The 27,377-nt window shown below is 37.0% G+C and overlaps 1 protein-coding gene across 1 annotated transcript in view; it reads right to left on the reverse strand.

Moving 5' to 3' along the window:
* Positions 1 to 712: 712 nt before the first annotated feature.
* WDR11 (WD repeat domain 11) overlaps positions 713 to 27,377 on the reverse strand; it is a 37,219-nt gene continuing 10,554 nt past the window's right edge. Inside the window, exons 9-29 of the mRNA XM_054277205.1 lie at positions 26,916 to 27,019; positions 26,256 to 26,429; positions 24,844 to 24,928; positions 20,068 to 20,174; positions 17,231 to 17,306; positions 15,692 to 15,800; positions 15,264 to 15,388; positions 14,722 to 14,869; positions 14,308 to 14,414; positions 13,728 to 13,842; positions 11,955 to 12,126; positions 9,283 to 9,391; positions 8,502 to 8,564; positions 7,485 to 7,550; positions 6,628 to 6,796; positions 6,288 to 6,383; positions 5,768 to 5,933; positions 4,443 to 4,540; positions 3,380 to 3,525; positions 2,530 to 2,612; positions 713 to 2,001 (exon numbers count right to left, since the gene is read on the reverse strand). Of these exons, the coding sequence (XP_054133180.1) occupies positions 1,847 to 2,001; positions 2,530 to 2,612; positions 3,380 to 3,525; positions 4,443 to 4,540; positions 5,768 to 5,933; positions 6,288 to 6,383; positions 6,628 to 6,796; positions 7,485 to 7,550; positions 8,502 to 8,564; positions 9,283 to 9,391; positions 11,955 to 12,126; positions 13,728 to 13,842; positions 14,308 to 14,414; positions 14,722 to 14,869; positions 15,264 to 15,388; positions 15,692 to 15,800; positions 17,231 to 17,306; positions 20,068 to 20,174; positions 24,844 to 24,928; positions 26,256 to 26,429; positions 26,916 to 27,019 (2,473 nt within the window). The 3' untranslated portion in view covers positions 713 to 1,846. The remainder of the gene's footprint in view (positions 2,002 to 2,529; positions 2,613 to 3,379; positions 3,526 to 4,442; positions 4,541 to 5,767; positions 5,934 to 6,287; positions 6,384 to 6,627; positions 6,797 to 7,484; positions 7,551 to 8,501; positions 8,565 to 9,282; positions 9,392 to 11,954; positions 12,127 to 13,727; positions 13,843 to 14,307; positions 14,415 to 14,721; positions 14,870 to 15,263; positions 15,389 to 15,691; positions 15,801 to 17,230; positions 17,307 to 20,067; positions 20,175 to 24,843; positions 24,929 to 26,255; positions 26,430 to 26,915; positions 27,020 to 27,377) is intronic.

Here is a 27,377-nt window from a genome sequence, read left to right on the forward strand (position 1 = left end):
CTGTACACTTAAAAGTTTATAGAAACATTCAGTATTAAAAGGCCTTTGCAATATGTTGTTGTTTTTGTTTTTTTAACCATCAGAGTTATAAATCCAAGTGTGTACTGAAGTTGATTTATCTCAGAGACCCACTGAGTTAAATTTGACAGCTTCAAGGGCTGTCAAAGAACAAGTTTGGGTGTGCTCACAACTCTGTGGGAGTCTCGTCCACCAGGGCTGCTACAAAAGCAGGAGATGGAGCAGAGCTGTAGCAGTCAGTGTGAGCCAGAATTTAAACCACTGCTAATTACAGTTAATTTTGATTAATTCTGTTGCTCACATAATACTTAAGGCAAATTTCCTTGTATACTCATTTTCCCAAGCTAAAGCAACAACATAAGCACAGTTCACAATACACTGAACAAAAGGTATTTTAAGGTAATTTATGTAAGATGTGGCAAGAACAAATACAACACATTGCAGTTTAACTCCTACATTTCTGCTCAGAATGATGAAACTCCCTTTTTCAGTTTGTATTCAAAAAGACTTGAACAATCTACCCTTTCCAATTTTATCAGAAATGTTATTTAAGACTTGAACCAAAAGTTTTCTGGAGCTGGAGATGTCCCAGGGCTGATGGGAGTTCTGAACACATATCCACAAATCCTTGAACAAAAGGAGAATCCAATGCACTGTTACTGCAAGGAGACAACACACAAATTACATTCAAATGACAGACATTTTATAGGATTCTTTTCATGACAACAAACTCAACTTCAGTAGCTCCAATAAGCTGGGAACAAGAAGAATTTAAGCTTTTAGCCTAAGTGCCACAGTCTTCAGTTTGCAAGGGCAGTGTACCATCAGCAGCCACTCCTCAGCTGTGAAATTCCTCATCAGTAATACACAGAAAAGAGACATCTGACATTAGAAACAGTAACACAAACAAGTACTGAAATACTGGCAAAAAATCAGAAAAGAGGTTTCTGGTGGCCTCCTTGTGTATGTGGACCATCAGGTACGTTAGCAGGAGCAGTAGCTCATGAAAAAGCCATTGTTTGGGCTTTGCACGATGTTTTTTTCACCTCTTGTTAATCAGACATTCAATAACTCAACAGAGACTGGGGACAGCACCCAGCAGTGCCCTGACCCTGCTGCTCTGGAGGTAAAACCTCCTCCCACCCTTGGACAGGCAGAATTCAGTGCCCAGGGTGTGCAGGGAGTGCACACTTGAAAATAAAATGGAATATAACACTCCCTTAACTGGAAAAAGTGATGCTTTATGCATTTCTGGAATGTCAGGAGAGCAACATTTGTAAGTGAACCTGTTAAAGATCCCATGCCAGGCAGTTATGGAAATGACAATACAGTCAATTGATTTAAAATGACAGTAATTTTAAACAAGAAATTGGAGTGAAAAAGCCATGATGTTCCAGGAAAGAACTGTGTGCTTTGTGATCTCTATTTATTTTTAAATATATTTATATTTTTACAGTACAGACTAAATCATTTTTACATATAAATACAACAGTATTGAAGTTTTATTAAGATTTGATTTTTAGAAGCAAATGGACCAGACTTTGACACAGGTATGGAAGCCTTTCAGCACATCTTCAAATTTACTTCCTGCTACAACTGAAAAAGTGGAAATATTATTGTATAACTTTATCATAAGCTTCTTTCCTCTTGTGAAAGCGCAGACAAATTTAACAAAAAGCAACACCACAGTTCTTAATCCTGACTTCCAACACATTTAACAGTATTTGCCCAAATCCCACAGATCAGCTATGACAGTGATTCAAGAGAAAAGTGAATTTTCACCCAGTGGAATCCCAGTCTGCCAGACAACCCCTCAACCACAGAATTCTCACTCCTGTGTCACCTCCTCCTTTGGCTGCTTGAGTTCATTCAGAAGCTCCTTCCCACTTTCTCCTGCTTTTGAGGCAAAGAGAGCAGCTCCCTCCTTAAAGCCCAGGAGCTTCAAGCTTCTGGCATAATCTGCATACACAGCATGGATCAATTTATGTAAATGAAGCATTAAGGAAAATACAAATTAATGGCAAAACAAAAAAAAAAATCAGAATCCTTTTTCCCCCCCCCTTCTTACTCCTTACCTCTCACAAGGTGAAAATGCTGAACATTGCTACCTATTGTGCTAATCTATTATTTTTCAGCACAAGTAAGAAACAAAAATTGGTTTAATTCCTTCTTTTGAACTCATATTAGTATTTAAAAAGCAACAGGCAGAATGCTGTAAACTAAACCAGACAGATTTCAGATATGCTTACGTACCTACCATGATACAATGGCATAAATTGCAACAGAAATCTTAATATCACAAAGATTTTTTCATTAATCAGACCTGAGCATATCTACATGACTTATTAGTGGCATTTTTTATTTACAGGCTAATGACTCCATAGGTATTATTTACATATGCATTATTATTTATAGTATATAACACAAAAGTTTGTGCAACTGCTCAGCTTCCCAGAACACCAGGTCAGATGTGAAGATTCAGTGAGCACAGACAGGATTTCAGAAAAAGGATATTTGTATCATCATTAACTTCAAATGCCCCATACTTCAGACAAGCTTCTACAAATAAAGCTGCTCTGTCAAAGTACCTCATACTGTAAAATGGAAAAAAAAAAGAGAATAATTTGTTAGGATACAAACCAAAAAAGTATTCCAAGATATCACACCAAAACATTTGCAGAGAGGCTTTCTAAAACTCTTTTACATCTCCCCTTCCTCCTTGCACTCATGAACTGACACTTGCTATAAATTTTCCTGAAAGATCAGGGCTGAAGTTACTCAGAAAAAATCATAGAGACTATAAATCATTGCTGCTGGGTCCATGGGAGCTGACAATCTGAAAGCCTGCAGTAAAATGAAATGCCAGTCAGAGCCCACAGGTTAAAACTAATTAAAGAAAAACATGCTTGTGGGAAATGGATTTGTAGAGAATTCTCAAAGTTTGACAGAAAGTTCACACAGTATGTATTTGTATGTAAACTTTGAGATAAGAAATACTGACTTAGAAATGCTATGGAATAGGATAGACATTGTTGAGAGAGAAATGGAACTAGAAACAAGTTTTAAAGGATGGTTTTGTAAATAAGATGATATACTTTAGAGAAATATAAGAAATGCTTTTAATGTATTGTAATTAGGAAATAGTTGGCTTCTGATTGTGATGGTGTGAATTATAACTATTATCTGGATTGTCTCACACTTCACACGAGACCGAAAATGGAATAAAAGTTTGTAAAATGGCTCTCAGTTGCCCCATCTCTGGGTCAGAAAAGGGCTTAGTCCAACACATGTGAAAACAGAAACAGATATCAGAAATAGGTGTGCACAAGAGAAAGCACAGGTTGTGCTGCTCCACCTTTACCTGTGTAACATCTCTGCAACTTTTGTGAAGCAGCCAAGAGACAAGAGGACCAGAATGGCCTTGGATTTCTGGTTGACCTGCGGGGAGCAGAGGTGATCGACCCAGCGGCGCAGCACGTCCGCGCACTCCTCCGAGCTCAGGCGCACCTGGGGACACAGCAGAGCCTCAGTCAGCTGCCACACACACCCTGCACCCTATGCTGCTGCATTCCCCTCAGGCAGCACCCTGGGCAGAAGCAAAAGCATCTGAAACCATCAGTTTTTCATAAAAAGCATGTTGCTTGAGTTAACAGGGCATTAAGGAAAATCAGAGACATCTCGGTATAAAATACTTCACTTGGGTCGCTCCATTTTTACCCGTGATTTGCATCATTTTTACCCCAAGATGTTCTAAAATTTTTCTAAATCAAGAAGTTACTTTACTGAAGACTTAAAAAAAATCTTAATTTTTCTGAAAAGCAGAATTTCACTTAGAAAATCTAAGTACTAACTTTTCCATTCTTTCTTCAGGAAACAACAGAAACTTTACTTAAGAGATGCTGAAAAATACTTTCTAATTCCTGTCCATTTATAATGTGGAGAATTAATGCTGTGTCTGGGTAGTTTTGCTGTAATTTGCTGTAACAGAAGGTGATGCCAATTTATGTGGGTGGTGGTAACTGTGAAATCAGCTCACACACTACACAGAGCTCAGCACAAAGCCACTGCTCAGTTAATTATCCACATCCAGGAGTGGGGTTTTGTAGTTTATTATTAGCTTTATACTGCTGCACCTATGTGGACCTTCCCAAACAGCTGAAAAATTAGGGAATTGAATATTCCAAGCCTTTTTTAGGCCCCAGTCCTGTAATGTGGACTCTCCTGTAAGGAGAGCAAACCTGTGTGGTCAGAAGGCTGAAGAATCTGCCAGTGCTGACTGAATGGCCTGGCTTCTTGTAGCTGTATGGTATTTCTAATTGATGTTTCAGTGATTTAGGGAGCTCCAGCACCCTGCTCAGCCTTCCTAAGCACAGATGCTGAGCAGGTGGTTGGTGCTGTCAGCCTGGGGAGTGAGGAATGCTCACCTTGGCCAGCCAGGCTGCTCGGTTCCACTCGCCGTAGGTCTGCAGGTAGCGACAGGCGTCGGCAGCCTTGTCAATGAGACACAGCAGCTGCACCCCCTCTGCAAAGAAACAGGCACTCCTCTCAGGAAATCATCCAGGGAAAAAGGGCTGCTGGGTGTGGAAAAGGATCCCCACATCCTCAGCACATGAAGATGTTGAGACTGCTCTCCATATAACCTGGGCGCCAGTTATTGCATCTTCGCTCTGGGCTGTCGCAGACATTTTTCACAGAAATCTTTTCTTTCAGATTTCTGCATCTTCTGAGAAGCAGAAGCCCCAGAAGAGAATGTAAACAATTGTTGTCAGCTGCTGTAGAATGCAATAAGATGCACTTGTGATTGGTTCGTGTTCCATGTGTACCATTAAGAGCCAATCACAGGGCAAGCTCTCTAGAACACAGGGATAGAGAATTCTCTTGTTTTTAGATTCTTTTCTATTCTTAGCTTAGCTTAGCAAGCCTCTGCAACTTCTCTCTTTATTCTTTTTAGTATAGTTATAATGTATTATATATCATATATCAATAAATCCAGCCTTCTGATCAAGAAACAAGATTCTCATCCTTCTCTCTCACCCCAGCGACCTCCTCAAGTCGCTGTAATACTGGGCTACAGAGGCCACACAAAGCTCTCATTGATCTTTGTTCTGAACACAAATTTAGGGGTTCACAGGATTTCTTATCATGAAGACATAATGATCTTTGTAAATTAAATAAATAGATTTCATGGGTAGTTCTTTATTTTAATTTAATGTTGTCCACGGTGCAATTATTAACAGTCTACAGAGTGGAAAGTAGTTTTTTCCAGGCAAGAACAGATTTTTAACTCTCTCAGCATGTCTGAGTATTTCAGCTGTATGGTTATAACTGAAATAGTTATGTTTCAGCTCTTGCATTAAGCAAAATTAACCTGTACTTGTAAGAAAACACATATTATGAAAAAAGTTCTGAACTGAAAAGGAGACTAAATCCATATTTCACGTTTTGTAACAGGGACACCCAATTTTAGTTAATCCTTTAATTAGAAAAGTGGAAAATACATATTATGTGCTCAGCTTCTTTTCGTGCAAACAACTGCTAAAAGATTTACTCCTGAAGTGACTTTTCCAGTGAAAATAAATCAAGACAAGCTGGATTTTATAACTCAGTTACTGATCATTTTTGTGTTAACTACTTTGTGTGGTGTCTACTACAGCACATCCATCACAGCAGGATTCACTCCTATTTCACTGGCATCCTTAAAAATAATGAGAATTATCAGTTTACAAGCAAAGAGAAAGAGATATTTTACCTGCAAGCTTTCCATTAGCTATCATGTTGGTTGCTACCAGTTTAATGGTGCTTTGAGATGGCCCTGATGAGGTGACAGTTGTGACCAGGCAAGCTTTGAGTGAATCACAGTAATAATGTGCATTCTCTGAACTGGTTTCCAGCAGCAGTTGCACTGCTCTGTCAGTCTGGCAAGAGAAAAAAATACAACTTTGACCACAACATATTAATTTTGTTTAAAAGCCTTTCTATTTTTACCCTTTTTAAGACATGGAACAAATAACAATGGAAGTTGCTCTAAAACAGGCTACAAAAATATCTCCCTGACTAGTAATGACTAAGATTCTACTTTAATAGGTCACCTGCAATAAGGACAGCATTGAAAATTCATCATGAATTTAACATAACAATGCAAAAACTCTGCACTGGGTTCACACAAATAGAAAATAACAAATAAAGTTAGAAAAAGCTTTCCTTGAATAGGCGAAGTACACAAAACAGACAGGGAAGAAGAATAAAAAATTCAAATATTACCCACAAACCTGGCCCAAGAGAAGAAGTTGATCAGCACATTTCCTGGTATGATCATATGTTGATCTCTTCACTTCCTGGAGATTTACCCTTTCCAGCTGGAATTTCTGGACAAAGAAGGAAAAATATTTTAAATGTAAGCCTATCTTAAGAAATAAAACCAGGCTTTTAAAAGATATTTACATATCTTGCCAGTTTTTGGACCAGCCTCTATTTTTAAGTACAAGAAATGTTTTAACCCAGACTGGTATGTTACTAATAAAAGTGAAATATGTACAGGGAACTGAGTGTTTATTGTGCTGATGACATTCCGACATTCCTTTAAATTTGGTTCTGAACTCTTTGACATACCTGGAAGTAAGAATTTTCACAGAGCACATCATAGCATATATCCAGAGGATTACCCAGCTGCTCCTGAAGGACAGTTGTGTCTGGTTTTGCAGGCTTTTCCTGGCATAAGCTGTGCAAATAGTGGGCAGCAATAGTCCAGAAGTGCAGCTCAGATTCATCCCCATACAGTCTGAGAAGATACAAAGCAGGATGTCACACACCCCATAAAAATATGATATATTTCATTTTCTCAAGGACTGTGCATTTCTGTGGACAACACAAGTACTTTGCATTATCAGTGGGACAAACTCAGAGAAGATTATGGAATGACATTCATTACAACAGCAATTAAACCCCAGGAATGTTCAGCACAGAAATATGTGGAAATTGATATTTATTATGATTTTGCACTTAAGTCACTGATATCCTCTTTCAACCACAAGTTACTAAGTTTGAAAACCATCTCTGAACACAGACAGACTAAAATTAGCTCAGTTTAGGCAGAGGAACCACACAGAACAAATACACTTGAAATAAACCCCAGGCCCTGCCCTGTTTGTACAGAGCTATTGTGAAGTTCTAAATGACATTTTGGGGCAAAATCAACTTAATGTGAGTGGCTGCCAGAGCTGCAGTTATAAAAGTGCCACCAAGACTGAGGGAAGTTCCTTTTATCCAGCAAGCAAATAAAACTGTTTCAGTGAGGTAAAATTTCCATTTTGGTCCTAAACCCACTCTACTCAATGAGTAACAAAGTAGTTTAGGGGCTGTGCTAAGGACAACTGGGAGAGTTCCTAAACCTCAGGTCATTCCTGTGCATTAATAGCATCAAGATTTTCCTAAGAAACATTCCCTATATTTATCAGAATCTCTTCTACCTGGCAACCAGGAGACATCTCTGCAAGAGAGTAAAATCTGGATCAAGCAGAAGTTTCTTTATGTCACTGCAAAAGAGAAAGAGTTAAACTGTAAAATTCTGGGCAGGACTTTTTGTTTTGTTGGATCCATCACATACAAACTGAAAAGATCAACCCCAAAAATACAGAATTTCTTTTCTGAAATGAAAAAAATGCATCTGTTAAAACAACTGCAACAGGAATTATATATAATTTGAAATATAACTGATCTCCAGGGGCAAATGCAGGGAGTCCATCAGGAACTCCTTATCCTTGCAATATAGGGAATCACCACCAGGGTGTATGCAAAGCTGCCAATTAGTCTGCAGTAATTCTACTAATTGCAATATCAATTCAGCTACAAATTATCTTGCAGCAAGTAGTGTCACAGCAGAAGGGATGCACATGCATGAATTTAGGCTTTCCACAGGTATTTCAGACTGGATAAAAATAGGCTGTTACCTTTGCCATCCTACTAAATGAAAGGACAAAAGGAAAATGGACCAAGTTGTCTATTTACTAGATTTAACTAGAATTTTCAAGGTTTAAGTGGAATGTCAAAATCTGTTTTCTGTGGAAATAGAGCAATGTGAATCAACATAACACTGGAATTATATCTTCAGCAAAGGATTTTTGGAATCATCTTTTTTTCCTCACAAACAAACCTTGGAGTATTTAAGTAGCAGTGTCCAATGCAGTCTGGATCAGCATAAAGAACCCCTAAATCCCTGAGAAGTACTGCTTAAAATATTCCAAATGCTTACAGGTCACTTGCAAATCATGTACTGACCCTATCAGTACCTTTAAAGCACCAAGTTAAAAATTAAATAAAATCTACATTAAAAGTCTTTTATTTTTTTAATAAAAACTGTCATTACTCATGCACATATTTAGAGAAGAGAATTCTTTCTTCATTAACTGTGAATTGCCACAAACTTCAGATATTTTGCCTTCTCAGAATTCCATAGCTTACATGAGTAATAACAGAAAAAATCTTACTTGGACAATGAATTCAACTGCTCTTGAAGAAGGCTTTTAATATTTTCATTCTCTGGATAATCACTGGAATAAAAAAAACCAGAGGTTTTCTGTGTTACAAAAAGGACAGTTATCTGAAATGGAAGAGCACTACTTGTAGGAGAAAAATACAGGTTAACAATTGTTACATGTTAACAATTTTTCACATTCTTTGGGTAAGCCATTCATGCAGGATTCTTTATCCAGTTATGAGTTCCAAAATAGCAGTGAAAGATTTGGTTTGCTTCCATTGAGTCTCAGAATAAATGCCAATCTTTCTTTTCCCACTTTTCTTTCTTACATTAACCATAAAATGAATAAAAATGGCAATGACCATGAGCACAGTCCAGGACACAGATATGTGTGATGTGGAGGTGGCTCTCCAAGAGTACAGACAGGTCTGTCAGGATATCAGAATATCACTTTCATTTACACTTTAGGAGCAACTCTGATGGCTGCATTAACTTCTAGAACAAAGAGAACACAGTTTTTCTCAGAAGTAATACAATACCATAAAAATATTGCCAGGACTGAAAGCACACTGCAGTTTTTAACAGCCAAGTGCTACTGAAAGCCAGAATAAATACCTTAGAGCCTTACCTATATTACTTTCAGTAATAAATACTGAACTAATTATAATTTTGACTGTCCCCAAGAGTGAGGAAACTTATACATCCAACAGTTATTTGCACAGAAAGACTAATAAAAGATATAGGCTTTAAAAATAATAATATGTTATATATAGATCTATATTTCTTCTTACATGTCCATGATATCTAGAGAATATTTCTCATCCCAGGGTTGATGCAGCAGGAATGTTTTTAAAGCTAATGAAGCCCTTGGAACAAGCAGGTAGGGACACCAGACAGGTTCTGAAACAAAAGGAAAAATTCATTGTCCAGGGAGTCATGTGAAATAATGCTGTGTTCATTGATCAGAAAATGTACCTTCAGAAAATATAGCACAGAAAATGTATCACAGAAAATGCACCACAGAAAATATCCCACCAGAAAATGGGCACAAGAAAATGTATCACAGAAAATGTATCACAGAAAATGTATCACACAAAATATCCCACCAGAAAATGGGTACCAGAAAGTGTATCACAGAAAATGTACCATGAAAATGGGCACCAAAAAATGCACCACAGAATGTATACATCCAAAAATGTACTTCCAGAAAATGTACCACAGAAAATGCACCACAGAAAATGGGCACCAGAAAATGTATACATCCAAAAATATACTTCCAGAAAATGTATCACAGAAAATGGGCACCAGAAAATGTATCACAGAAAATGTACCACAGAAAATGTACACATCCAAAAATATACTTCCAGAAAATGTATCACAGAAAATGTCCCAGCTTGTTTGCAAGCACCAGGAAAATCACAAATAAAAGTCTTTTCACACACCCAGCACAGACTGCTAGACATAAAAGCTTATCACTACACTCAACAAAAACATTTCATAGAGGATACAGGGTTATCAACCATGGTCAAATGAGAATTTCAGAATATTCCATAGTGAGTTTAGCCATAGACTCCTGGAATGCATTTCACTGGCTTTGGCAGAGCTGTACACAATGATTACTGCTACATGTTACAAAGTCAGTAAAGCTATACCAAATATATCCTAAAGCATATTTAGTTTTGCTTTGTCCCCCTAATTCCTTCAGCACAATACAAGGATTAAAACCCATCATCTGGAAAGGATGGTGGGAAGTTTAATAAGATACAAATGATACAGCAGTGCAATATACAGTATATATAATACAAGGATTAAACCCCATCATCTGGAAAGGATGGTGAAAAATTTAATAAGATAAAAATGATCCATCAGTGCTGTCACACGAGTGTAGAAGTCAGGAAGTGTATCCAGTACAAGGTGTGATGACAGGCAGCAAATGCTACCCAGTGACTGAGCAGTAAAACAAGCACCAAAAGCAGCTCCATCATTAAACATTCACAGCTCCCTGTGCTTCGTGTGCACTGAGTGATGCAGGACTCTTGTAAATGTGATTTGGTAATTAAAACATTAGCACAGAAGGACAGCTCAATCACAGCAGCCTTACAGCTGGCACAGCCTCATTTCTGTGTGCTTGCCTTTACATTCATCTTGAGAACTTAATATTGCAGAAAACTCCTTTGGTAGCAAAAATGGCTGTGATAAATTACATGTTTCATCAAACAAACCCACACCACAGCTCCCCACATCACAGTTTATTGTATATGTCTTAGAATCTACTGGTTTTAAGGAAACAACTTAAGGAAATTTTAAGAGTAAAGGTAGGATTGACTCAAAAGGCAACAACAAGAAGAGTTATTTGGAACACCAGTAATAATAAATACAAAAAAATGTAGTTTAGTTAACTAGTTCAGTATTTCAATTCCCTTCTTAGACATAAGGCTAAAAAGGCAAAGGGCACTAATATTGCTATGTTAAATGTCAGTTTGAAGGGCAATGAATCAGTTTATAGACACCTGAAACAAAAATCAGAAAATACATTTTACCCATCAACAAATGTTTCTAAACTGTGTAATGAGTATCAGTGATGCAGGTACTGATACCTAATTGATGTGTCAATGCTTTTTAAGTCAATTTGCTAGATATCTGTACAAAAAGCTCTTATTTTCTTCATTTATATTTAAATTAAGATATTAAAAAGTATGTGATATTTGGGATATTAAACTTGTATTCAAAAACCCATGCATATTATTGGATTTTTCTGGGTTTGTATTGAAGGCACTTGAGACAATAGTTCATGTTGGGGCTCAAGTGTTTATTATTTCTTATTACTAAAATAGTCTCACTACTGTGAGTTCAGCAGCTTTTCATTAGAAGGCACAAAATGGCCAACAATCTCTTGTTCCAATATCTTTAAAGACTAAACTATCCAGTTAAGGACTGACACCTGGATTATTTTCCCTTTTTAACTCAATAACTGATCCCACAGAGCCCAGAATGAGGACTTTTCTGCCCAATTACAAAACCAAGAAGAAGAAGGAAGAAGAAGCATGAAGAAGAAACTCAGGACAACATCCTGTGCCTTCCATCTTGCTTCCATCCACAACATATTAAAAATCTCAAAACCTAAATTCCTCACCAAGTGATACACCTACACTGCTCTCTATAATTTATTGCACACTTTTGTGGATTGAAGGAATTGAATCCTAGAAGTCTGGGAAAGTCTTGAAGTCTGGAAAACTTTCTCCATGAATGAGGGTCAAAGTCAGTGCTGCCCTGGGGGTCAGGGCACCCCAGAGCAGACAGAGAAATATTCCTGGTGCCCTGAATATTTCCACACATATAACCTAAGCATTAAAAAATGACCTGTAGCCATGAAAAGCAGTAGAAAGGCACCAACACCTCCACATGTGACAAGCCCCTGTTGAACAAAGAAACAAAAGTGGACAGCAAGGAAGACAAGACCTACCTATTAAATCCTGCTCATCCATCCTGAAACACGAGGGCTTCATGGACAAGTCCAGCACTCGGATGCATCCATCATCAGATGCCAGCACCACTTTGTCTGACGTGCACCAGTCCACGTCCAGGATCCGGAAATTCACGTTTCTGCCGCTCCTTAAACTGCTCACCATTTGTACCTGCAAAAGTTCAGGTGTTTTTTATTTTTAGCAGCCTCTCCATCGCTCATTGTGAGGCTGTGTCACACTCCCAGGAGGCACAGCATAAAATTCACCATCAAAAGTGAAGTTAGCCATAAATCATTTCAATAATGGTCTTTTCTGGAGAGCAGGGAATTTAGAAACCTTGGAGTAGGTCACATGGTTGCCCTGGAACAATACTATTTCCTAATTTAGGGCTGAGAAAAAATCCTTTTGAGCATGGTGTATGTCACAGACACATTTTATGAAAAATCCTTTTGATAGGATTTTTCCTCCTGAGAAGCTGAGAGGCCTCAGGAACAAAATGTAAACAATGGTTATCTGCTGCTGTGGAATGCAACAGGTGCATCTGGGATTGGTCTCATGTGGTTGTTTCTAATTAATGGCCAATCACAGTCAGCTGGCTCGGACTCTCTGGTCAGTCACAAGATTTTATTCTCATTCCATTTTTTTCTATTCCTTTCAAGCCTTCTGATGAAATCTTTTCTTCTATTCTTTTAGTATAGTTTTAATATATCATCTTCTTTTAATATAATATATACCATAAAATAATAAATCAGCCTTCTGGAGTCAAGATTCTCATCTCTTCCCTGGTCCTGGGACCCCTGTGAACACCACCACAAGTGTACAGACACCTTTTTGTTATCTTTTCTAACAGGAGAGGATTAGATGTATGATAGAACTGAAACTATAAAATATTACTACAGATATTCTGAAAGACTTTTGACTGAAAATGTGAATTGAATTTTACATGCTTTCATGTAGGAAACTCCTTTATCCTAGAAAAAAAAGAGGGAACAGTTACAGTATCTTGTGGCATCAAAACTATTCAAATGTGCTTCAAGGTGAGACTCATTGGGTAATATCCTACTCAACTTATGTAATTCACAGTAGTTGTTGAAATCTGCTGTCCATTCTTATCATCAGTGGAGTTTCATATTGCACTAACTAAGGGTCTGAGTTTGGAGCTGGTCCTCATTACAAAGGAAACAGGAAAAAAACTAAAATTCCTCCTTTATACCCTGATACCCGAACTTATCCAGGGGCTAAGTTAAAACAGTTCAGTTATATTTCCTTCCCCATGGTACTATAATCCCTTGAGAGACCTAAAAGCAAACCTCAGAAGGTTTGTGAACATAACTAGAGAGTTTGTGAGTAAGAAGAGAAACTAAAGAGCGTTAATGAACAGGTGTCTGGCTTTCTGGTATTCCCTAACAAATTAAATCTATTGACCATACACAGAAACCTGCAGTGAAAACAATCTCCTGTCCACAGATTGAAGTCTCAGACTTTAAGGGGACTCCTCCTTAAACTTTCAAGGTCTGCCTCAAAACCATCACAAGAGGATGACAAAGAGGATCTCAGATATTGTCAGCTGTAAGAGTGGAAGACACTTCTCATTGATGGCAGCTCAAAGATAATTTATAGGGAGTAAAAGTGTCTGAAAAAGCCATATGACTTTATCATGCAACTGCCAGTAGAAATCCTGACTCAGTAAAATTTAATCCCTCACTCATCCTGATTTTCAGAGGTGAGTTGGGCTATGAAGAGAAGTGTCCATCAAACCCACAGCCACTTACCTCTTTTGAATCCCAAATTTCTACCCCATCATTGTACATTGCAAGGAGTTTTTGGTTTCCTTTCCCTGGGGCAAACCGAATTTTTTTCACCCAGCTCCGGTGAGTAGGAATCCCCCTAAGCAAAGACAAGATTAGGATCCATCATTGTACACCCAATATTGCAGGAAATGAAATCCTTTCCAGGAACTTTGCAGATCCTGCCATTGCACAGACTGAGGAGAACAATCCCTCTATAGATGCACACACAAATGGATGTCCAGATTATGAATTTATTAAACTAAAATGATGAAATGCTTGGAATAAACACTACAATACTTAATATTTTACCAGAAGCCATTGCAGATTTAATGTTAAAAAAAGATATCTAGCTGGTTTTAAAACCTTGATTAAATCTTAATTCTTCTGAAAACTCAAGAGATTAAATGTAGGGAACTGTGATGCAGTAGACATTTTCTGAATTTTTATTTCAAAATATTTTCATTTTTCCCTACAGTAAAGAACAAAAATGAGGAAGGATGAAAACATTCCACATTCTAATACTCATCATCTCATGTTTGACAGACTTAATTTGCATTCATACCTGGATACTCTAGCTTTCAAATCCCAGAAGTTTAGGTTTCCATCAACATCTCCAAGAACCAGGATATCTCCTTTCCAGGCAATACAAGTAATGCTACCCATACTTCCCTGAAAATATTTAAGAAGCAGAAAAATATCTTGTGATTAATAGAGTCAAGCATATGAATAAATATTTCAGCATTGGTATTCATTTTAGAAAAATTATGCAACATGATAGACCAAACTGTACTCAGTTAAAACAGGGAAAATTGTTTATAAGACTGTGAAAACAGAACTGCAGTCAGTTTTTATGTTGGAATTCATTTCAGATTTCAAAGTACTACATTACTGACTTGCTGCTACAAAGCTTATCCTTGATTTTTTCTAGCAATCAAAACTAAGCAAAAAATTCAAGCATCAGTGATAGAGAACTCACATCTGGAGGAATTCTTGCACTGTCTTTTACTGAGTTTCCCTCCACTGTGAGATGATAAACCTGCCCATCAGCACCTGTAAACACAAAGTGCTCCCTGGCAGAGATGTTCTGGCTCAGCTCTGATTTACTTTCAGCTTCCTGCAACAAACTTTAAAAAGAACATAACGAGACATAATTATTTCTTTCTTGAAATCAGAATTGCAAGACAAATTCTACCTAATGCATAGAAACAACACAAAAAAAAAAAGTGTATATCCTTGTAAAGAATTTATATAACAGTTAACTATTTATTACTTCCACTCTTGTGGAAAGGACAAGAGTTTTACTTGAAGAACCAGGTAACAAATGGACTGCCACAGACACACCTGAGAGTAACAGGTACAGCAAAGTCCCACATGGAAAAACTAAAGGGAGGTCCATAAAGTTCTTTTGCTTGCTGTGTACTCAACAATCAGTTCCAAAATATTCTTTTCATTAGAAGAATGGCACATGGTGGAAAACCAACAATTGCTGTGGCCCAGGACTCCCTCAGGAGGGGATACCTGATCACAGAGGATTCCACACTGCTGACTTCAGTGTCTGGTGCCACTGTCTGTCGGGCCATGGCCTCCCTGGCTGCCAGCTGCTTCTTCCTCAGGCTCTTTAAGTTGTGGGAAGGTGACCACTCCTGTGGAAAATAGCCCAGGAAAAATGCAAAAGACAAAGATTTAATCCCTAAATTTACTGGGGTTTTATAATGATTTCCAAGGAGATTGCTCTCTGCAGTACCTCCCTCCATCACCCAAGGGACAGAGCAGATTTCTTCACCAGAACTTCCCTTTTTCCTGCCTCCATTTGGTGAAGATGAAATATTAAAGCACTTCTCTGTATATGCTACAGCTACAGTAACACTTGCTGCAAAATTGTTCAAAGATTTTACACTATTTCAATGTGTTACATTTATTAAAATGTAACAGAATTTATTCCTTACCAGAGCAGTGGCTGAAGGGAAGTTTTTAGACATTTCTCTGAGCAGAGTACAAGTTCTGACATCCCAGATCTCCAGTGGTTTGTCTTTAAATACCACAGCTAGGTACTGCCTGAAACAAATGAGAATTTACTCCAGCAAGAGTCATTTGATTATTTTCCTTCACTTGTGTTCACAGCAGCACTCTGGAGACCCTCAAAAACTAAAAGCTAGCAGAGCAAATCAAATCCCCCTCTGAAGCTTGTGATTCCCTTGAGTTACTGAGGAGCAAAAGAATGTCTGAAACAGAGTTCTCCTCAAAGCTAACAGAATTATAAATTTCTGCCAGGTGCTTCTGCACAATTACTGTGGAGGAGACAAGAGGAATAATTCAGAGACAGCAGCAGCACCTCTGATCTCACCATGTTCAGCCTGAGTTGATGGCACAAAATACCAGAAAAACACACAAAACTGCAGGCTGGACAGAGATTTTTCCCTCCTGCAGATGCACGCCAGTTCCCAATCCCAGGATAAAGGAGCACAAAATCATGCCACACTAAACCACTTTTCAGCCATGTCTTCAGACTGCTCACCTGTGGAGCTGGGTGAGTGTAAACACCTTTAATCCACCACTTTTCACATTTTACTTGAAAACACAGAGGCCATGCAGCAATTTGTCCTCTCAGGCCCTGCATTCATCTCCCTGCAAGTGAACCTCCTTTCCTGCCTCACTCAACACTCTCCAGCCTCTTCAGCTAAGCCCAAGGCTGCTCTTAATTTTTAATGCATTATTAAGAACATTATATGGCTGAACTCTTCCAGATTCTCTGGAACTCCTACACACAAAAATACTCCTGTGCAAGCTAGAGAAATTATTTTTTTTTCCTCCACTGTAAAGAAGAAGCTTTTAAGATTTAGAGACTATGCCCTATTAAAATCAATACTATTTTAATTTCATTTATACAAGAAAGTGAAGTAATTTTCCAGAGTACTATAATTATTATTTTTGATACAATGAAGATCAGGACCTCCTGTTACAGGCCTGAGCTCAAAATAATGAAGACTTGAAAGGAAACAATTTGGTCACTTATCATACAACTATATCTCACACCTGGTTTTCCAGCAGACAATTATTGCAAAGGTGTGAAATATTTACAAAAGCTAAATAAATATGAATAATTTTTAATGCCAAACTTCCTAGTTTTAAGTAAGGCTTAAATTATAGAAAAGAGAATTAACTCATAACAGAATCAAAGTTGAAGAAACACTTATTATCCTTAATATTATCAAAAAGCTTGCTCAGTAAACACAATACCTGTGAGAAATAAAATATTAATTACTGATTTTGCAACGTGATTGGATCCTGAAGTAACAAAGTCAACCACAGAAACAATCACAGCTTTTTCACTTGGAATTAATATTCTGAAGCATTTTCCTCTTGATACTGTTGAATATTTTCCTATACACTCTGGAGTGCTTTTCTTCTTGGAATGCCTATGATCTTCTGAGGATTTTCATGCAGCACAGTGAAATTTATAAACCTCCCAAGGCTGGGGCACTTACTTCAAATGAGACACCTTGATCATTTCAATGGCTGGCTCGTCATTGCCTCGCTCCCCACGGAACGCAACGCTCCTGCCTGCAGCACAGAACAGGGCAGAAAGAACAGCCAATAAACTGAACAGAAACTGAGAAATTTCAATAGAAACTGCTCTGGTTGTAAACAGAACCAGCTTACTAACCAAACCAGAACATCTCCAAATCACCTTCATCTCTAAGTTACTCTTGTCATTGTCAGAGTTTTACTGCGTTTCATTTTACTGCAGAGTTCATCATTAAAATCTCCAAGTTTACATTAAATATATTGTAAACTCTGCTATCAAATCTTTACATTAAATTTATTGTAAACTCTGCTCACAAATCTCTACATTAAATACATTGTAAACGCTGCTCCTAAATCTTTCCATTAAATACAGTGTAAACTCTACTCCCAAATCTTTCCATTAAATACAGTGTAAACTCTACTCCCAAATCTTTACATTAAATAAATTGTAAATTCTGCTGTCAAATCTTTACATTAAATATATTGTAACCTCTGCTCCCAAATCTTTACATTAAATATATTGTAAAGTCTGCTCCCAAACCTTTACATTAAATATATTGTAAACTCTGCTCCCAAATCTCTACATTAAATATATTGCAAATTCTGCTCCCAAATCTTTACATTAAATATATTGTAAAATCTGCTGTCAAATCTTTACATTAAATATATTGTAAACTCTGCTATCAAATCTCTACATTAAATATATTGTAAACTCTGCTCCCAAACCTTTACATTAAATATATTGCAAACTCTACTGTCAAATCTTTACATTAAATATATTGTAAACTCTGCTGTAAATATTTACATTAAATATATAATAAACTCTGCTCCCAAATCTTTACATTAAATATATTGTAAACTCTGCTCTCAAATCTTTACATTAAATATATTGTAAACTCTGCTATCAAATCTTTACATTAAATACATTGTAAACTCTGCTGTCAAGTCTAACTAACCCTGACTCACTTCCAGAGCACAGCAACTCAAAAGGATGCATCAGAATTACATAAATACAGAGAGTTCCAAGAGTTATTATTTTCCACTCAAAGTCAATGAGAGATTCTCTCCATTCCCCAAGGAGGAAATTCATGAATAGATTTCAAATTTGATAAGAGAAATTAACTGTGCCATGAAGTGTGAGAGAATTTCATGGTGAGCTACACTCTACACTTATCAGAACCATTCTCTCTTCCTTTCCAGCTAAAATAGTAAATCTTAAGAATCTATAATTTCAGCCCCAAGAAAATTTTCACCCACTTGTAGGAAGTGTTGCAGAATTATAGGTGTTAGAGATATATTTATCAAAATAAATAATGATCTACAAACAACATCTTCTATGCAAGTTTCATTCTCCTTAGCTTCAAGGAAAATTCAAGCTATAAACTTTAGCTCCTCTTGTAGCTCACAGCTAAATCACTTAAGCCAGCTACATGAATAAATCTAGTTATAAGAACATGAGTTAGAGTTCTCCTGTCAGAGACTACTGGAATTCTTTCTTCTCTATTTTCAACATCTTAGCAATTTTCTTCCATATTTTTGTTCAGAAATGTACATGAGAATAGTGTCAAAGTAAATCTGAATCAGCAGAGTTTTCCTGGGCCTAAAATACAAAGTTGGGCTCCTAAGTGAGGGAAGAAGCAAAAATGAAACTGTTAAATTGCAGTGCCTTTCCTGAAAGATTTAAAAGAGGAAATGTACCATTTTTAAGCAGACCAAATGCTAAGGTCTCATGTATTAATATTTATTCAAAACTTGGTAGCCTGCAGAAATTCTGAACCTTTGAGGACTTCTGCCTATAAATGTTCTATACTGATTTACAAGCTGAGTGAAAAATCAGATTCCCATTTTAAATTAGATTAATTTCCCAATGCAGGTATCTTTTCTGCTTTGATTTTAAACAGGTGAACAAAAGACATTATATGAAAAGACTTTACAATATTTACAACTTTACAAGAATAACCTCTCTGTGCAGCGCACCCTGGAAATACAACAACCAAGGTTTTACCATAAGTTTAAAAAAAAAACCAATTAAAAAGTCACTTTGTACAAACCAATTCAGAATTAGCCATGTGCTACAAGATTCAGGCTCTTCAATTAGAACTGAAGTGGCTCCAGGTTTTCACATTCAAAAATAATGGAAAATTATTGAAGTGCTTCCTGTTCTGGGCTGTGTAACCTCCCCAGTTATACCTCTTGTGCAAATACCGAGTTCATTACAAATGTATTTATCAGCCACTATGAGGCCAAAACAGTTGTAACCTGTTCATTTTGCTATCAACAGTATATTTTAAGTTATTTACTTTTTAACCTTTCCAATTCTTCATAAAAGTACCAGTTTTTATTGTTTTAAATCTCTTTTACACTTATTCACACTCAAATCCTGACCATGTGCAACACAACACAACAAATGGTTTGACACTATTTCAGGGGCACATGAAACAGTGGGTGCAGACTTTGACAAAACACATTTGGAAATATGGAAATTTGAGCAGTTTGTGAACAAAATTCACCACTAATACCCCATGTGGCTGCTCCTAAACCCCCTGCTGATACTTATTATCCTTTTAATAAGTCCAAGATGTTTTTGCAAAGATGCTGGTTTAAGTCTGTCTCCAGAGCACCACACATCTTGTGGCTTCACAAAGAAAAGCAGGAAAATGCTTTTCTTAAAGCTTCTTTAAAGCTCCTCCACTACTTTATTTTGTCATGACAATAGAAAAAAAAAAAAGTAGTCAGAACTTGTCACTCCCCAGCAAATCTGTCAGCTCCTGGAGCAGATTTCCCAGGGAACACAAACCTGTTGGAAGGTCCACCAGCTGCAGCTCATTCCTGACCAGTCCCAGATTGTTGGGTGTTGATGTGGCAAAGGAAATGAAGCCAGTCAGGCTGATCCACTCAATTCCCCTGTGATCAGGAGGAAATACATGGAGCATATCAACTAAAATATTTGAATTGTTAGAAGCCTGAACTGAAGTATTTTTTTTTTCACATATATTCTTAAAAACCCAGCACAGATGTAATTTTATACATTTTCTGGAAACATCATTTTTAAGCATAAAAGGTAGCTACACATTAACAACTATGGTGTGAATATAAGTTACTGAATTAAATTTAAGAGCAGCTTTCTTTTCAGACTGCATTAACTCTACTTGGTTAAATAAAAAATTCAGGTATAAACACTGTTAACTTCTGCAAAAAGCCCTCACAAATATTCAGCACTAGAGTGGATTAAAGGCCCTGCTCTGATCAAATCAAGAGTTACTATCAAACAACTCCAAATTCCCAGCACACAGGACAATATTCATGTGGGTGGCAGTGTGGCTTGCCTTATTTCTTTCAGTCCAGAGAGAGGAGAAATAAAGATGATATAAAAAGAGAGGCCCTGAAGAGATTTCATAAAAAACCAAAAACCTGGCTTTGGTTTTGGTTTTTTTTTTTCTTTTAGATCACACAAAAGCAGCTCCCAAGCAAATCACATTGCAGTGCTGCAAGGATGTAAAGTTCCAGTGATTTAATAAATAAATAAATAAAAATAATAAATAAATAAATTTAAACTCAACAGAACATATTGGCAGCACAGATGGACTCTCAGCCAATTCCTGAAACACACCACAGGCAAAAGGGACAGAAAGTGGCAGTGGTGGGACTGTCCCTAAATAAGACCCTTCTCCAGCCCCTTTTCCAACATACACTTGGTGCCTGCTAAAATTGCTTTATCTGTGAAATAAATCAAGGAGCTCTTCTAAAGAAAACTGAACTTTAATACACACATGTGCCCAACTTCATTTTAACACAGATAAAAGGATTTAAGGTTTCCTCAAAGCCTTCAAACACAGATTATTTAAGAACTGTTCCCAGGACAAGTATTCTGGTTCATCAGCTGCCTGCTTTGGAAGAATGTGTGTGCAGCATGAGAAAAATAAATAACAATATTTATGATTTACTGTCAGTAAATCCAACTCACACTGCATTAAGTAGAAGTTTCCTAAATACAATGTACATGGGTGAAACCAAAAAGCACTCCCAAAATATTCTGCACTTACAATTTACAGCCATATTTATATTATTTTAGTTCAAGCTTTAAAAACATGGGAAGCTTTATTCCTAAGTCCTCAAGAAAAGGTAAAAATTTAGGACTCAGTCTTTTTCCCAGCAGGACCTATGAAAGTCCAACCATTAATTTCAATCAAAATGAGAAGTATTCAATTATTAATTGAAACATTTCAGGCATGATTGAATAGAAATCTGCAAGTGCAGTAATGGGTGACATTGTAAGTCTCCAAAGGGTCATAAATCCAAGGAGCTTTCTGAAATGGAAGAAATGTGAATTCTGACACTTTTCCATTTATCTCAGCTATGTTCTTTGGAAAAAGTCCACTCCTAATGCATTGTTATTGCTGGTAGTTATTCACCATTCTCCTGCAAAGACCTGAAGCATTTTCCACACTTCTTTCATCAGCTCAGATTGAACAGGGCAAGTCCTTTTCTCTGCTGCTGCCTGGCCATCTGTCAATAGCAATAAAAATCCACAGAAACCCAAGACACTCGAAATCAAGAGGAAACCTTAGCTCAGCTAACTGCTTACACCTGAAACAACATAATTTTGTCACTGTCATACATAGAAATTGAAAATCTGAAGACAGTGGTACAAATTTTAATGATGGAAACAAGTAATGCCTTCCCTATTGAAACAGCAAACATTTCCCAATAAAATCATATTTGCCTATCAGAATTAAGGGTTACATTCAGCTGTCAACCACTTCTCAGACTGAATCCACTCTTTAAAAATGTATAATTTAGAGTTTCTATACATTCAACTTGTCTCAGTTACTTCAGGAGTGAGACTCAAGTTGTTTTGATTAATGCTTCCAATGCAAACAAATCACAAAGTGCACTGGAGTGGATAAAAACACAAATTACATTTCTAGCTGGGAATAGATTGTTGTGACTTTATGACATGGCAGCTGCTACTTAAATTTAGGGATTCTAAGAAAAAGAGAAAGGCAAAATGGGAAATTAAACCATATGTGCTCCCAAAGTGGTGGTAGATATTTTTCATTCTAATTTCTCTATTCAAGGAAAGTTTTTTTAAAGAGGTGATGAATGTTTGCAAAGCAGTTTCCCAAAGAGCAGTCAGCTGAAATTCAAATGCTAAACCAGCTTCAATTGAACAGCTAAAATCTGGATGTAATGTAGCAATTTCCAAGTTGTGCCTGCAGGCCATAGACATTCTTGTTACAGTCACTGAGATTTTAATTTTAAAAATAAAAGCTGTTGCAGCCTTGAACTTGCTGAGCTTCAGTGACAAAGAATGAGCAGCTCTGCTCCAGTCTCAGCTGTTTCAGTACCAAATAAGCAAAAGCAGCACTGAGAGCTGCAAATGTGCCACTGAACTGAGAGCTGCACTGCAGGATTTTTATTTGCATGTCTCAAATATATTCTTCTCTGCACTGAAGGTGTTTTATTATCTCCTCTATTCCCTACTGTCCCCAGGTATCACACTTGGTTATTTCTTGATTTTCCACCCTCACTTACACTCCTGGCAGTGGCCTGGTTATTTCCCCTCTTTGTGTGCTTTAAACATTTCTGCTGCTCCTTACCTCCATCTCCTTATAAAAATAAACTCAACAGAAAAGTATTTACTTCCATAATTCTAAACAAATAGTGAAAGCTGAGTAATAATCATAAATACAATTAAAATTCAAGGTTACCCACAAGTATGAACTACCTTAAAAGGAAAGACACCAAGGTAATTCTTCTCCCTTCTAGTCACAACACAAAGTTTAAATAAAAACAAACAAAAAACTGACCAAACAAAAAAATCAGCAAAAATAACTATAAAATAAATAAATCAGTATGTGATTACACATGTAGAACACTTTAATCTCAAAAAAAAAAAAATCATAATAACAAACACCCAAACAACTCAGAGGCCATTAATTCAGAACACTTGTTTTGTCAGGGGAAATTGCCTTATTTTTCTTACATTCTCTTCCTAAATAAAGAGCACTGAGAACTCTGCTGGCCTTGAGTTACAATTTCAGGGTATTCTCAATTACCTACTAAAATAATGATGGTCCCTGAAGGTTTTCTTTCAGATAAAATGGAAACAGAAGCATTATTCAATCCATCCACATTTCAGAGGTAAAGTAACAATTCCCAGTGAAAGAAGAACTTTTGCACTCCATGAAAATTAATTTAAAAAAAAAGAATCTCCATGCCTTCATCTAAATTGCTTGAAGCATTCCCTTGAACTTGTAAAAATTATGTAGAAAATCATTCAGATAATTGAGGAAACTTACAAATATTTGAAAGATTTACCCTGATAACAGCTTAAGGCTAAACAGAATTCACAAATATTTTATAGGAATTCTAAAAAGACCTGTAGAGGGCATTTGCTAGAAAGGCAATATATTAATAAAGTTTCTCAAAAGCTGCAAACCCTTTACAAAATTGAAAAACCCAAACTAATAACACTTCTAGTAATGCACAAAGGTTTTTTTTTTTCAAAATTGTGTTTATTTCCTCCTCCCTCTCCATTTTACTTTTTCTTTTTGAGATGTGAAATGCAAGTAGGGGTTTTCATTTTGAGTTCTATAATCACTGTCATAAGAAAAGGACTCTCCTCTTGTGCTGCATAGCATAAGGTAAAATTAAAATAATTTCATGTGTAGTTAATGGTATGAAACCAAGAGGTTTAAATGGTTTAGAAGAGAAAGAACCAAGTAATCACACCACAAACATAAAGAAAATTTCCTCATTTTGGTGGTAGAGTCCGAGCAGGTTTCCACAATGAACTCTCAGAGCTGCCTATTCTCAGCACTTTCCTTAACTTTCTGCAGAATGCACAGTAAAATTCAGACTTTAACCAGATGAAGGCTTCACAACACAATTCTGATACAATTTTTGATTAATATTTGTACTAGAAATTAGTATTTTATTTTCATGCTAAAATCTGCCTGGAAATATGTATCCAGCAAGCAGCACCTTGAATGAGTCTGCCATCAGTTATCCAAAAAGTTCTGCCATTGTGTGCACACAAACACAGAGCACAAAAGCTTTAAAACTTACTCTGCTCCTTCTCAGGATGGATAAATACTGATTCCTACATTCAGTCTTTAAAAAATTATCTTCACTTCCCTTAGGATTAAAACTCTCAACAGCAATTTCAGCCCCAAAGATATAAAGTAAATAAAGCCTGACATACCAAACAGCATTATTTCAAAGGACTCAATCCCAATAGTTATAGAATAAATAAAGTTTCTTGTCCTAAAAAGACTTGTTTGTCCTGCAGTGCAGTGGAGAGGCTGGAAGTAGTTGATATCCATCCCAGATCAGCAGGCACAGATGCAATTCCAATATTTCTTTCAGTGTAATTTTCATTACAGCTTTGTCAGGGTGTCACAGCTCTCACACAGCAAAGGCAGGGTAGATAATCTACCCTGATTTCATTGACAATTTTCCTGATTTCATTGACAGCAAGGCAAGACACCCACACTGCTGGGTAACACCACTCAGCTGTTTCAGCATTGTTTCCTAGAAGGATTAGAGCAGGAATTAAAATGAAACTCACTTGACTTCACAGGAATGGATGCTTAGCTCTTTGTGGAGGAGTCCACTTGTGAGGTGAAACACCAGGACAGAGCCATTGCTTGTACCTATTAAAATTGATAAAAAAATATATAGCACAAATATTATCCTTTTCTTCCATGCTTTAGTGAAAATGCAGCTATTTCTCTCTCTCTCTCTTATTTTTAGATACCTGTAACTATTAATATCTTACAATTTTACAAAAACTATGTGAATTTCTAGCACTTAAATCCCAAATATTGAACCCTCTGCAGCCACTGATAGCCACTTGGATCAAAACATTTTCCCAAACCTTTTTTGCAGAACCTGCAGAAAATCTGATTATTTTCCTCACATTTCCACAACACACCCATCCAGCTGAAGAAGAAAGGAATGTTCTTTTTGCTTTGATTACAGGAGATGAGTAAATGCATCAAGGAAATGTTTTAACTGTTATCCCCCAATAATGCCAGGGGAGAATCCTGGGTAGATTTTATGGAATCATTAAAGCAATTCTGCTTTCTCATCCTGAAATAATGAGTTCCTTCAAATTAGAAATCAGTAATCTAGTAGCTTTGAGCTTCAATTACATCAAAAACCTTCTGAAACACTGAAACCTACAATTTTCCATTAGACACTTCATTATATTCATATCAGCCCTATGCAATACAACAATGGATACCTAAAGAGCCATTCAGGTATGTTAAGAAAAAAGAGCTTGCTGTAAATGCCTTCACACCTATTTGTTTTCTAATCTTTATATTTCAACTTTTTGAACAGTTGCAGCTCATGGGAAACCACAAATTACATTTTAGCAGCATCACATCATGTCATGATGGACTGCCTATGGTTTAGAGCACAACTCTGAAAGAAGATGCCAGAAAAATCAGCTTTAAATAGGGAAAATTCTGAGTTAATACATCAGGTGCTCACTGGCAACTATTCTAATAGCTAGATGAGTTTAACTCCATTTGTGGTAAGACAGAATAGATTCATCCAGAAAAAATAATGTACTGCAGGTGTAATTTTAGAAATTCATATCAGAGCAAAAATAAAATCTCTGTGAAGTTCATTTGCTTGCTGTAGGAATGCAGGGCTGCAGAAGTCCCTATTTCCTGACATTCAGGATGAAGGGAGAGCAACACATAAAATGCTGAGTGTATCAGCAGACCAATATCACAATAAATAACAGGATAAATAAAAACTTGCTACTACATTGCATTTTTCAGGTAGCATTGTTGAAACCCCCCAAGGCAAGAAAAAAGAACCCAAGGACTCACAGGACCAAAACAATACAGGGGTCACGATCTGCAATAAATTACACAGCACCAACAGATACTTTTTTTTCTGTACCAACAACTATATTTGAATTTAATACAGGATCTGTTACTTCAGAATTCTGCTGAAGGCACTCACCAACAGCAAGGATGGGCTCATACTGTTTGATGTTTTTGGTGGTGAGGGGCGGGCACATGCGGATGGCGAAGGGAGGCAGAGGCAGCCCTGACAGAAGTCCTGTCAGCAGGAATTTGAGGTGCACTTCCTGCAGGAATGAATTCCTCAGCTCTTCTCCAGGGCTTGCACCCTGCCCTGCTTAAAAGTGAAAGCTCTTGTTAGCATGAAGTTTTAGTTGGAGATGTTACAGGAAGTTTTCAGACTGAAATTTGTAGAATAAAAATTTACAAACAATGTATAAGACACATTTCTTCCTCTTGAGCTTGGCATGGTGAAACTTTTCTCAAGACTGGTTGCTGTTTAGAGTTCACAAAGAGGGGATGTGTCAGATAAACTGGCTTCTAAGATTAGTAACAGAAAATCAAAGTGTTTTGTCCAAATTCCATTTCAAAATACTTTTTATCTTCAAAGAAAATGAACTTTGGAACATTGATCCTCAACATAAAATCCTCAAGAGGATTCATTTGATGATTTCTTTAGCAAACAGGAATTCTTCTATTTCAGAGTTACTATTAGAAAATAATTTTAAAAAATACCTTAAGTTCTTAAGTAAGGCAAGATGTACATGATTCAAAACCATGAGAAATTAGTAGCAGTGGGATCAATGGAAGAAATTCTTACCAATCATGTTGTCTAATGAGAGGTCTGGGAGTTTATTTTGGAATGCTCCCACAGGGATTCCACAGAAGGAGACTGGGGAATACAGAGGTGAAGCACTGGAACTGCTGCAAGAGAAATGGGAACAAGTTCCTCATGCAGGCACCATCTCCATCCCCAAGGGACTCAAACTTCCCCTTTATTTTGGGCAGCCTTGGCAGCTGTGCCCTGCTGGGCTGGGGCAGCTCTGTGTCATCGGTTAAAAACACAGACTTACCTGCCTCTTATAATATTTTATTTTTCCTGACAAAGATCAATGTTTTAGAAATAACCCTTAAGAACAAAAGAAGTAAAAACCAATTTAGATTCTAAACAGCTTTCCTGGATATGCAGCACAAGGAATCCATCTAGCACTATTTTTGGGAGCACTCAGAATAAAAACACTAAATCTCTGATGAGACACAAGAGGATCTATGTTGAAAACCT

This window comes from Melozone crissalis, unplaced genomic scaffold (genome assembly GCF_028551555.1).
Source record: "Melozone crissalis strain CALT ecotype California unplaced genomic scaffold, PUWL_Pcris_2 ptg000019l_1, whole genome shotgun sequence".
NCBI lineage: Eukaryota > Metazoa > Chordata > Aves > Passeriformes > Passerellidae > Melozone > Melozone crissalis.